The sequence below is a fragment of the Amphiura filiformis genome, chromosome 12 (assembly GCF_039555335.1).
Source record: "Amphiura filiformis chromosome 12, Afil_fr2py, whole genome shotgun sequence".
Taxonomy (NCBI): Eukaryota; Metazoa; Echinodermata; class Ophiuroidea; order Amphilepidida; family Amphiuridae; genus Amphiura; species Amphiura filiformis.
Genome location: NC_092639.1, coordinates 17,498,319 through 17,511,261, shown reverse-complemented (window position 1 = coordinate 17,511,261; position 12,943 = coordinate 17,498,319). Strand labels below are relative to the sequence as shown.

Sequence of the window (12,943 nt, the reverse complement as noted above, 5' to 3'; positions counted from 1 at the left end):
CCAATTGATACACTTGAAAGTACTTGAAACGGTTTTGCAAATGCAAATTTTAGGATATGGATTCTGTTACGTCAAACTCTGGCATTGAATTTGTGCATAATAGAAAATGTGCCAGCATTTCAAAATATTTTCTCAGGTTACCAACAATACAAATTCTGAGCTATTCCAGAAATTAATGCCCCCCCCCCCAAGAAGACATGCAAGTTTATACCATATATTTTTGGGAATTCACAGACCAAAATTTTATTCAAAAAAAATGGGAATTCCCATTTTGACAATAAATGTCCCTAATGAAGACAGGCAAATCTTTGCCAAAATTTTCTGGAATTCCCAACCAAGCCTAAAATAAAAAGGTGTCTTTTTCTTGGGAATTGTCTGCTTTAGGGTTGCGAAAATAATGACCTTTTTTTTGGGGGGGGGGGGAATTCCCAGAGTAAAAAATGGTCACAAATTTTGGGAATCCTGTGTCTTCATTGGAGGGGCGGGGGGGGGGGGTGCCTTTAATTTCTGGATAGCCCAATATACCCAATCTCAATTGAACTCTTCAAATACATGCTTAGTTACTAAAAACATAAAATAGTTACTATATTTGAATTTTAAACATAACACATCACATCAACTATGTAATCCCCAGATAGATGGATGTAATGTGATAGGGTAAAGCCAGGTGCATAATCAGAGGAGAAATGTGTCCCAGTTTGATCACTCTACCCTACCACACTGGTCACACCCGTGGGTAAAGCCTCAAGTGGCTTACACAGTCATGCATTAGTCCCAGGCATATGAATTGTCTTTTTTAAAAGGAATTCCTGTGGTGTTTTTTTGCCCAAATTTCCATATTTTTATTTCTGTTTAGCCCGTTTGGAGCATTTTTTCCCATATTTTACGACTTTTTCCCTTTTTTTTTAGATTTTCCTTTTTTTCATTGAAATGTATTCTCATGCATTAGTCCATGTATTATTTGGAACATTGTGTGATATAGCTTTTGTTTTAACTTGTTACAGCCATCAAGGATGATTTCAGTCTTCAGCTAATTGTTGACGGAGAAGAAGGTGATATAGGTGTAGGATCAACCAGAGCCTTAGCTGCCAACACCAATCATCCACTGTACCTCGGTGGTCTGCCAGGTAAACATATGGGAGGGAGCCATTAAGTGATTTGCTCATCCGGATGATCGTAAAAATCATCAAAATTCAGATTTTGGTACCTTTGTCATTGTCATAGATATGCTAACATAGCCTGCTAGTGGTTCAGCTGAAAGCCGTGTATGAAAGACAAAATTAGACATTTTACATGAATCTGTAATTTATATACTGACAGTATATACATTAATTTTAATGGAACTTCAACTTTGTCAATAATGCTGTTTCCTTGTTTTTTCCAAAAAATTTTCATTTCAGAATGAATCTGTAATTTATATACTGACAGTATGTAAATTAGCTACATGTATTTGAATGTGGCTTCAACTTTGTCAATACTGCCATTTACTTTGGTTTTTGCAAAAAATTTCATTTCAAAAATACCAAATGAACATTCGTATGACTTACCCTTCACTTTCAAGCAGTTTATAAATTTTTTTTTTTTTTACATTTGCGTTGGGATCACTGAATGGGACTTTAATAGCAGGGGTGTGATTTCTTACAATTTGCCTTGGATTTCAGGATGTACAAAAGTATAGGAGAGTGTGTTTTCAGGATTTTTTATCAACATTTTCAGGATTTTTTTTGATAAGTGCAATCACACCACTTAGAAACATGGTTTAAACTGTTAATATTGGCGTCTTATTAGGTCAAGAAAATAAATTGTTTGCTTGCCCTCCAGTGGGATTTTTAGGGTGGGTTGGTCGGTCAGAATTTTTTTTTAAATGACTCACTACTGTATTATACAATAGGCCTGTAGGCAATGAGCATTGGTTTACTTATTATGATTGAAATATTAGTCAAACACGCATGTGGTGTTTATAGCTCGAAAAGTACAATGGCATGCAGGAAGGTCATAACACAACGAAAGGACCACCTCAGTCACAGTCGACATAGTGTCAACATATGCGCAGGAATTAAATAGCGATTTTCTTTGTTTGGCACATATCTGTCAGACTGAAAACTAACATTTTGTGGAAATACAATACAATTCTATTTCATATGGGAACGTTACAATATTGCTATAAGTACTTAACCCTAACCCGCCAGGGGTTTTTGGCGGCGGGAAGGGAAAGAAGGAAGGAATAAAGAGAAAACAAAGAAAGAAGCTGTTTGCTCTGGGTGGAATTTGAACCCGAGACCCCTCGCATGCCAAGCACTGGGTCGGCGACACTTTGCCACAGGTCTTGGGCTTCACTGGCCAGCGAAACCGTGCCTATATATCACTTAGGGCGATTGCGTCATCACACCACGTGGGATGCATGCACGAACAGCGCATATATCGAGTAGTATTTTGTAGTACTCGGGCGTGTTAGGGTTAATCCAAAACTTAATTATTTGTTTAGAGTATTATGTATGGGAAACTTGGAATGTCTGTAAACCAAAAACATACATTTTTGCAATCGGTATTCTGCCTTTAACACTGATACACTTTCATTTTGTTCTCTCCCCCTTCCCAGATGGCGTATCACACCGTGGTGTTCGCACTGACGAGCAGTTTGTGGGCTGCATCCGTGACATCATGCTTGGCGAGGACCTCGTCGACTTCAAGCAAGTCAGTTCCACCGAAGGTGATGTGGACTTACAGGCTTGTCCTACCCACTAGAAAACTATGGATTCTCCCATTACTAAACACAATATTATGGCAATAGTTAAGAGTGACGGATATTATTAGTTGTACTAATTCAAAGATTTTTCTCAGTCTATCAACATATTTATGCTCGATTTTAAAAGAAGATTTATGAATATTGTGGAAGGTTTAACGGTTGAGAAATAAATACAGGAAATATGCTAGATTTGAAACAAGAAGCACTTCAGAGATACACATGAAAAGATACTTTAACAATGAAGATAATGAGATAAGATAATGAGAAGATAATGAGATAAGATAATGAGAAGATAATGAGATAAGTGCTATATATAAGAAGCCCAAAAAAACCATCCTGTATTAAAATTGACGAAATAGTTGAGCGATATGAATAAATATGAAACAAAATCCAAGGCAACATGTGCAGGAAGGTGAATAGATATCCACAGAATTAGTATCCCCATTTTAAGTTAAAAGAATGTTGTTAAAATGGGACATTATTTGGCTATTCCGGTTTAAACTCATACACCCCCTATAGAAGACATGACCTTAACCGCCCACAGAGGGAGTGTGAATTTCAAATGGGGTTACCTGAATGGGTTACTCCATTGGAAATCTACACTCCCTGTGTGGAAGATTAAGGTTGTGTCTTCCATAGGGGGTGTATGGATTTCAACTGGAATAGCCCATTTGGTCCTAGTTTTCTGTACGAGTATATAAACATTACAAGGTTGCCATCCCTCCCCACTCTTACCTGTTGCCATATTGAGTTTTATTAGTTACTAACATAATGTCATCACATGTTATAAGAGAAGAAGACTTGCTTGAATTCAGTTATTATTAATTTTAGTCTTAAAAGTAAATTTACGTGAAAATAACGCCGGAGTTTAAACAAAGGACCTCAACCTTTGTCCCAGTATTGATGTAATTATCCGATTTTCGGATGCAACGATCGATTAGCTGGTCGATCAATTTATGGATAGCCCAAGTATTGATTTCTAGCAAGTCTTGTTTTTCCACAAAACATGTATGACATGTAGGACAGAGCTTAAATATCTGGTTTTTTAAACTTAAATAGGAATTGAGAAGAGCTGTGCTCTGATTAATTCCTTCATTACCCACTACTAGAAAAGTAGAGCCGACTATGGAATTTTCACACCAATATTTAACGCAGACAGTTTTTAAAACACAATTTTTAAAAGTATTTTTCTTAAATTTATTACAATCATGTTTCAACCCGTAAAGTTAAATTCACAGGGTAATCTTTATTTATTTGAAATAAAATTACCAACATATTTTTCTACATTTTGATAAATATTTGTATTTTGACAATATTTGCACATGTATGTTCACTGATATTTTTTCATAAATGATGACCTTTCAACTTGGTAATAATTGAGTTTTAAGCTGAATTTATACTCGAAAGCGATTGTCATGCATGCTCAGTGTCAAGCCGATCAATCAATTCAAATCGCTGAGGCAAAAACAATGTCGCTTTTGCGAGTTGAAGAAATCCCAACACTTCCCAAAAATGTCGCTTGACATGTGACACTGACGTGAATGTATCAACCAATCATTTCCAACCAACTGGATCTATATTATTTTGTTAATTAATTTCTCTTTCTGGATTATTAACTTTCGGTGGTGAATTAATTCAAAGCAATAAATGTTCTAAAAATGTATTTTGTGACATTTAGAACATTTTAATTGTCCTCTGCAATCCCTATCACTGTGATAAGTGTAAATGCAAAAGCAATGCATCGCTTTCCAAAAGCGGTGCATCGCAGTCGCTCAGTCATCGAGTATAAATTCAGCTTTATATTAGTTATGCAAATTATTATTTAACCTATGCAAATTTCCGCATCAGGTTATTATTAAATGCAAATCATTCATATCTCTTACTTATTGTTAAAGCAAATAAATCATTTACATCTGTAATTTTTTACAAAATTTAAACATCAAACAACGTCTGTTACAAAATGGATATCATTTCAAGCGAGTTTGCAAAAAGAAATGTTCACAATAGTTCCCCATGGTGCAACTTCAGATAGATTTACAACATGTATCTGTCCGAACCCATTGTACATCCACAACCCAATGTAATTTCTGTGGTGTTTGGAAGACTTACTATGGCTCTAGGCACTTCATAAGTGTTTGTGACATTGGGTCAGAATTAATAAAAGCTTAAATTTCATTTTTATACAAACTATTTCTGTTTGCAAATTTGCTGAAATGAGATTTAACATTATAGAAAGTAGAAAGCATAAAAAAAACACTAACACGGGGTCAGCCAGGAATCAAAAATACACGCACACCCAAATATACACCCCACCCCACCCCATAATAATGAAATGAACACACACACAAACATCAAAACAAAACAATCAAGCACACTCACCCCCACCCCCCTCCCCACACACACACCACATCTACTTTTACATCTATCAATTTTTCCGCCTTTCTTAAATTTCCCTTTTCTTTTTCTTCGACTCATTTCTTACTCTATTCTCTTCACTCAACTATTTTCTTTCTTCACATGCTCACTCTCTGTTTTCATAAGCACACAATATACACTTCTTTTTACACAATAAAATAGAACTAGAATCCAGTCCGTCAGTCAAATCAATTTTGCATCTCATTTTTTCCACCTCTTTCTTGAATTTCTTGTTTTGCTTTCGCCTCCCCTCTTTATCAAGATCTTATTCTATTTTATTCTCTTTTCCTGCTATTTTCTTTCTTCACTTACTCACTCTCTGTTTTCATAAGCACACAATATACACTTCTTTTTACACATTAAAAATAGAACGAGAATCCAGTTTAAGTCAGTCATATCAATTTTTTCTAATATGCACTTTTTACAATACGTCAATAAATAAATCAACTTCATACATTTTTATGCGTTTTTAATAATATTATTTTGTCATACAAAAAACATCTTTTCAAAATGTGTCATTAATATGTATTTAAAGTACTCTTAAATACGCAGCTTTTTTTCTTACGTACGTAAGCATTTTAATGTAGTGAAGTAGTGTTTTTTTAAAGCAGTACTTATCCATGTATGTATTGGTGCTAATGGAGAGATTCACGCTCATTTAAATAAACAGTACAACCCCATTTGAAGCCTCCAGGTTTAATTCTTTTGTGTAGTTTACTTACTGTCGCTGATTCTTGAACACAACATATATATATATATATGAAGAGCTTTGTTTCAAAACCCCTTACATCCACTTGCCCAATTTTGAGAACACATCAAAAAATCAGCAAAACAATCATTGATATAAGGTGTTTTTCAACAAAAGCCATTTTTGGCAGGATGCTCACCCTACCCAAGCATCCTGCCAAAAACTGCTTTTGTTGCAAACCCCATACATCAATGATTTTTTGATGATTTTTGATGTGTTCTCAAAATGGGCAAGTGGATGTAAGGGGTTTTAAACAAAGCTCTTCATATACAAAGAGTGCGTCCAGAAGCATTCCATACGCATTATGACATGCACTGTGCATGACTCCAAAAAATAAAGTAATCACGGTGCGCAATAGAGGGTACCAAAGCCAAATTAGGCTATTCCATTTGAAATTCAAACTCCACCTGTGGAAGATTTGGAAATATCTCCCACAGGATTTTTAAATGGAATGAACACATGTACAGTAGCTCCATTTGAAATTCAGCCTCCCTCTGTAGAAGCATGGAAGAAAGAGATAAGAAGGAACCACAACGACTTGATCGGCCAAGTTGTAATCCACTTATCTATTGGCGCATGAAAAGAAAAGCTATCAATGGTACTTCCTTTCATGTATGATCCATTTAACGTAATCGATACTTGGCGAAATCATTACTGGAAAAAAATTATAACAAACTCATCCATGAACAAACTTTACAAACAAACGCTACCCGGAAGTAAGATTCTGGAATTTTACTGATGTTCTGAGCATGCATAGTAGCTTTGTTTTGGGGTCTACAGTCGAACTGTTTTCTTGATCGTGTTGTGTAGAAAATGTACTTTAAAATATCGAAAAGTTCATCAAAATCTGCAGTTTTTTTCCTGAGTTTCATCTTTATTAAATAAGGCAAGATTTTGGTGACTTTATTAAGTAAATTTTCGATGAAAAATAGATGTTAAATGGTTCCTTCTTATCTCTTTCTTCCATGGTAGAAGATTCAGGTTGAATCTTTCTCAGAGGGTGTATGAAATTCAAATGGAGCGCCTAATAATAATAATAACTTAATAATAAGATGAGGAACCGCAAACTTTTACTTATGATATGGCATCTTTTCTTGCTCATATTTCTTATTCTTCCATCTTGTATAAATAACGATAACAATGAATAAGATGAATAACATAGCGATGATACAAATTAGAATTAGCCACCAGATGTCTATAGGTAGGTGTGACAATGGACCAGTCTGTTTGTCATTTGATGGAACGTTTCCTTTAGCCACCTCTGTAAACAAAACAGAAAGGATTGTTAGGAAAGTCTAATGGTTATCGATAGGGCCCAAAAAAAAAAGTTGTTTGTTTGTCCTCCACCGCCCGCTCCTCAGATGAAGGCCTGACCAATATTTTTTTTTTCTATTTTTTAAATTTTTTTTTTATAAAAATAAGTAAAATTCAATTTTTTTTCCAGATTTGGAGTATCTCTGGACCTCTTTCATGGTTGAAAATAAAAAAGTCCACCAAATCATTAAAAGACTATGACATGAACACAAATTATAACTTTAACTGCATATTTTTTTAAGTCACCATGAATGATTGTAGCATTTAGCTCTAGCAAGGTCCAGAAATACAACAAATCCGAAAAAAAAAAAAAAAAAAATAAAAAAAAAAAAAAAAATCCGCCCGCCCGCACGTCCTTCTTTCAAAGCTGTGGAGGACAAACAAACAATTAATTTTTTTTGGCCTAGGCATAGTTTCAAAATGAATCCCCTCCCACTTTCTTAAACAAACAATACCAATATCGGAATGTGTGTGTGCAACAAATTCTTACAGATTTTATTCGTTCAGGAATTTTTTTTTTTTAATTTGTATTTACGTTCTGTTAACAAAACTACAACAGAGTGGCACATGGAGCCTATGTAATACACATAATCAACTGAAATTTTAAGCTTTATTTCATGGATATCTACTGAAACATACCATAATTAGAATCACAAAGTAACTCCTTTATTAGGTAGTAATCATAATATCAAGTAATAAGTAGTATTTTTCTAACGTCTTTTCTCATTGGCTATGTGGTTCTTATCTACTTATTTTCCCATGTTAAAAATTACTTGTTTATACACCACTTATTTGAGTAACTATTTACATGTCACTTCATATCATGGAGTGAATATTTATTTTTCATACATCTTATTTCAGAACTTGTATATCGTTATGAATTCGGCAGACAGCCGAATACGGATTCGGCTTTTGGTAAATTCCCCGATAAATTCATGTTACGCATGCTTTATTTTTGAATTGGAGAACAAGGAATCAACGCTTTACATAATAGAGGGCAGCATATCAGTTTTTGATAACAGTGTTAGCTAACTGCGCATCGCAGTACGGTCAACGTTATATATGCTGCCCTCGATAGGTAAAGCATTGGTCCCTTGTTTTCCAATTCAAAAATAATGCATGCGTAAAATGAATTTACCAAAAGCTGAATCCAGATTCGGCCGTCTGCCGAATTCCTAACGATATAAAATGCTACTGATCTGAACTCACCTTCTGTGCATGTGTTTCCACGGTACCCATCATTACACACGCATAGATTTTTGCTTCTGATTGATATACATTGTTTGGTTCCGACTTCCATGCATGTATCATCATCTGAGGCAAGACCACAGTAGTCCACTATAAATAGAATGAGGCAGACTCTTCATTACCCCTTTATCCAACTAATGTTTCCTTAGTTACTAGTACCCTCAAGGCCATGAAGTGAAAAAACAGTATTTGGGTCTGAAGACAGTCGCCTTAAGGGTATACGATCTATTGTTGGTCAAAGCAGCAGAAAAAGAATTCAAATATCACAGATATACTTTTGTAGGTCCTGTGGTTCTTGAGTTATGTTGTAAAGAGGGCTGAAACAACAACACTTTTGTAAAACGTACATAACTCATTAACAACAATAAATTAAGCAAGTTTTCAAAGTATATAAGTTGTAGAATGAACTTTTGCAAAATACCAAAGTGTTATTTTTCAATAATATATTGATTCAGATAATGAAAATCATTTTTTTTTGGCTGCTTCGACCAACAATACCTCGTATACCCTTACATGTAAGTCACAGCTCACTTCCCCGGTTGACAAGAGGCGATATTTTTTTAAAGCCCTCGGAAATAAATATTTTAAGGATTGGTGCATGTACCTAGGAGTAGTACATGTATTTATGTAGTAATCATGGGCATCAATCAGGTGCCGGGCAGGGGGGGGGGGGGGCAAAGGGGTGGGTGTCCCCCACCTTTTGGCAAAATTACCATTCTTCATTCTTTTCAGCCACACAATTTTGGGGGGTTGACTGCCCACATTTTAAGCCTGATTGGCATGTAATGATAGTAGTTAGTGTTCAAGAAAAGAAAACTTGATCATAACCTTACCTAACTCACAGTTGATACCTATTCTTCCCTCTACACATGTACATTCATATTTTCCAGTACCTTCAGTACATGTTCCTCCTTCCATACATGGGTTAGAAGCACACTCAATTCCATCTGTAACATGACATTTAAGGTTAACAACTATTTTTTAAACTGTTGCGATTTAGTAGTTCGCAGCATCTTGCGAATGGTAGTGAGCTTTGGCAAAAATTGCATTGATCATTTCATAGCGAGTGTGTAGAAGAATTCAAATATCACAGATATACTCTTGTAGGTCCTGTTGTAAAGAGGACTGAAACAACAAAACTTTTGTAAAATGTTTTAATTAAATATGCATTTAATGAATAAAATGAGTGAATAACAAATATAAAATGTCAAAATTACCTTGTAATTCACAGAAGTCACCATGGAATCCGGTGTTACAATCGCATGCTATTCCATCGTCAGTAGCACGGCATAAACCATTGTTGCCACATGGGTTGTTTAAACACCTGTCAGCGACTAAAAATATGAAAATTAATGTAGCGATTCATCGGGATTGTTATTTTCAAAAAATTTCATCATGTGTGACAATTTATTTTTGTTACAAAATCAGTAGAAATTATGGTGAACTGACATTTCATCCATTTTGAGTCCAGAGAGCGAGCATACACTAGGACCCACAACATGCTCATCTATGAAGGCACAGTTCTTTAACCCCAATACATTTGCACATTCATTGAACGACCTTTGAAAATTTGTGTACAAAAACTCATACTCTGAAACTTGAGGTCAAATTTTGCACTATGATTGTTTAATTGAGGTTATTAAACTATGCCATTGGGATGAGGCCATTGTGGTCCATAGTGATATGAAGAAATGGATAAAGAAAGCCAGATCAGGAGAGGAAGTAGCGATATCACATGAACTGAGATGAGGGTGCCTACAATCTTAGCAATGCTCTGTTTACAAAGCAATGTTTAGACTGGCAACACTGGTTTTTTCCACAGCAACTTTGAAGAATTTCGATCGATCAACATGGGTGGAATGTCAGTTAGTGAGTTTAATAACCATTTATTTAGGCCTATTTATTTATTTATAACATTTAACCCAAAGCCAGGTAGCTCCAATATTCAAAAGACAATAATTTGAATAAATTATGTTAAAATCAAAACTTTACTAGAAAATACATACAACCAAGACAGAATAAAATAAAACATAAATTATGGAGAACTGGTTAATTCTACTGATTAAGTATTTAATTGAAATGTTTTCGTCCAAGCTACAAAAATCAAAATAAAACAAAATCATGTGCAATCAGCACCAAAATTAGATTTACAAAGCATTTTCTTCAACTATTTTACCAAAGTACTTGGAAAATGTGAAAATTGTGTTCCCCCAGGGGGGTACTCAGATAAGGTATCTGACAGTAAAGGCTAACATTTTATATGGAAAAGAAACACAAACAAATTTTTATTGAAATGTTACAATATATATGGTCTTTTAGCTCTACGAGAACTACCTGCCGATTGGCCAAAAAGAGAAGTTTTCATTATCAATTGGTCCAATCAGCAACATTGTTAGAATAATTTCACTACGCAAAAAGATAGGGTGAATTATTTGCAAAGCTCCTTTCTGATTGGTGATTAAAGTGAAGATATCATGTAGTTGACCAATCAGAGACAATGTTAGATCGGCGGTTAACTTACTTTGTGAGCATGTGAAGCCAGAGTAGCCATCTTTACAAACACATAATTTGTCGTCATCCAGGGCGATGCATCTCATTGTTCCTTCTTCATTGCATGCATTATCTTGTACTAGACAGTAATTCACTATGAGGAATTCAAAACAAATGGAATAAATTTTCACAAAGAAAGTACTTTTTGAGGGTTGGGAACCAGGAAGTCTTAAGAATCCTTGATGAGTTACACCTTTCTGGCTCTCAGCCCTCATTTTCAATTATATTCTCAATTTTATTGTTCTTACTATAGAAAATGCAGATGAAGAGATCATTTTGGAGCACTTGTATGAACAGTACAATCACTTATAGGCCTATTTGATGCCAAATTTATCTAAAAATAAATAAAATGTATTTAAAAAAATGCACTGATATTTAGAGTGCATTATTTTGTTTTTGATCTGTTTGTGCCGAAGTGGGTCATAACTTTTTTCAACCCAAGATTGGAAAAATTCATTGTGGCCACTGACATATTTGGAATTGGACTTTTGTGGTCTGCTATTTTATGCTTAGTATTGTTCGTATAATTCTTAAGATAAATCATATATTGTAAATTAAGTTTGGTAGTTTTTAAATCTGTAAAGCGCATTGAGGAATCTGAGATTCACAATGCGCTATATAAATACTGTTTTATTATTATTATTATTATTATTATCTTACTTTTCTCACAGTTTGTCCCATATCTTTCCTCTGGACATATACAATCATAGCTGCCAACACGATCATGACATGTACCTTGCCTGCAAGGGTTGGAAGCACACTCATTCACCTCTGCAAAGATAAACAGGGTTAGATTTAAGTTGATATTATGTGACCTGCTACCATGAAGAAGAGTGCAAAGTCACAAATTGGTAGTTTTTTTTTTGGTGTTCTTTGTTTCTTACGCACCTGTTCAAGCCAGTAGTATGTCCTTTGTGAATGGGGGCACTATTCACAAAGGACATACAGCTCAACTTACCATACTTTGCCTAACCAGACAGTCCATTCCAAAATTGTTACTACACCTTTACATTTCATCGAATCTCTTTTTGATGTCTGTCATTTTGAACATCATACTTGAAAGATGTATGCTATGTAGAAACTTTATTTTGCAATTTCATAATTTGCATATTATTAGCATATTTGCAAGAAAAAACATGAAAATCAATAAATGCCTATATTTTTCACAATTTCAATATTTTATTAGAAATTAAGCATGTAGACCGTTTGTTATGACTTGATGAATGAAACTGTTAGACAGATTTTGATATTTTTGCTTATTTTTCCTTTTTTTTTTTTTTTTTTGTGTAAAAATCACAATTTTTTGGATGACCTATATTTTCTTTGAATATTTATCAAATTTCTTAATTTAGGTATAATACAGTGCAGAAAAAGATGTCAAAAAAATCTGTTAAAACAGATTTCGAATAAATTGTTCCATTTTCATTTTTGGGTTAAATACTCAATTTTCATAAAATGAAAACATGTCCATTGCACTTTTTCCTCGAGATGTACTATAATATCAAGGTTACGGATATATTATAATCCCTTCTTATCTTCACTGATCCATCAGATACCTATTGTTATGAATGATCAATGAAAAGGTTCAGAACTGGGCTACTAATGGTCTTGTCAAGTATCTATAGTTATTTTCATGAATGTGTCAACTCAAAAATCATTCAAGGTCGAATGCAGGCAAAGTACGGTAAGTTGAGCTGTACTACTGGCTTGTACAGGTGTGCGGCAAACAAGGAACATCAACTCAGTCGCCCAGGATGTTTCAAAACTACCAACTTGCCACTTTACACTCATTTCATGGTAGCAGTCCAGAAAAACAAATGGGCTATTCCAGTTTTAATCCATACACCCCCTATGGAAGACATGATCTAAATCTTCCACACAGGGAGTGTGAATTTCAAATGGGATTACCTGAATCTATATGG

General features: G+C 34.6%; 2 protein-coding genes across 2 annotated transcripts in view; one reads left to right on the top strand and one right to left on the bottom strand.

The window, feature by feature from the left end:
* Positions 1 to 3,791, top strand: part of LOC140166676 (laminin subunit alpha-like) — a 134,348-nt gene extending 130,557 nt beyond the window's left edge. Inside the window, 2 exon segments of the mRNA XM_072190174.1 lie at positions 1,005 to 1,127; positions 2,600 to 3,791. Of these exon segments, the coding sequence (XP_072046275.1) occupies positions 1,005 to 1,127; positions 2,600 to 2,745 (269 nt within the window). The 3' untranslated portion in view covers positions 2,746 to 3,791.
* Positions 3,792 to 6,177: 2,386 nt separating this feature from the next.
* Positions 6,178 to 12,943, bottom strand: part of LOC140166675 (uncharacterized) — a 50,823-nt gene continuing 44,057 nt past the window's right edge. The window contains exons 24-29 of the mRNA XM_072190172.1: positions 11,682 to 11,792; positions 10,993 to 11,115; positions 9,689 to 9,805; positions 9,305 to 9,418; positions 8,433 to 8,561; positions 6,178 to 7,170 (exon numbers count right to left, since the gene is read on the bottom strand). Coding sequence (XP_072046273.1) covers positions 6,980 to 7,170; positions 8,433 to 8,561; positions 9,305 to 9,418; positions 9,689 to 9,805; positions 10,993 to 11,115; positions 11,682 to 11,792 — 785 coding nt within the window. The 3' untranslated portion in view covers positions 6,178 to 6,979. The remainder of the gene's footprint in view (positions 7,171 to 8,432; positions 8,562 to 9,304; positions 9,419 to 9,688; positions 9,806 to 10,992; positions 11,116 to 11,681; positions 11,793 to 12,943) is intronic.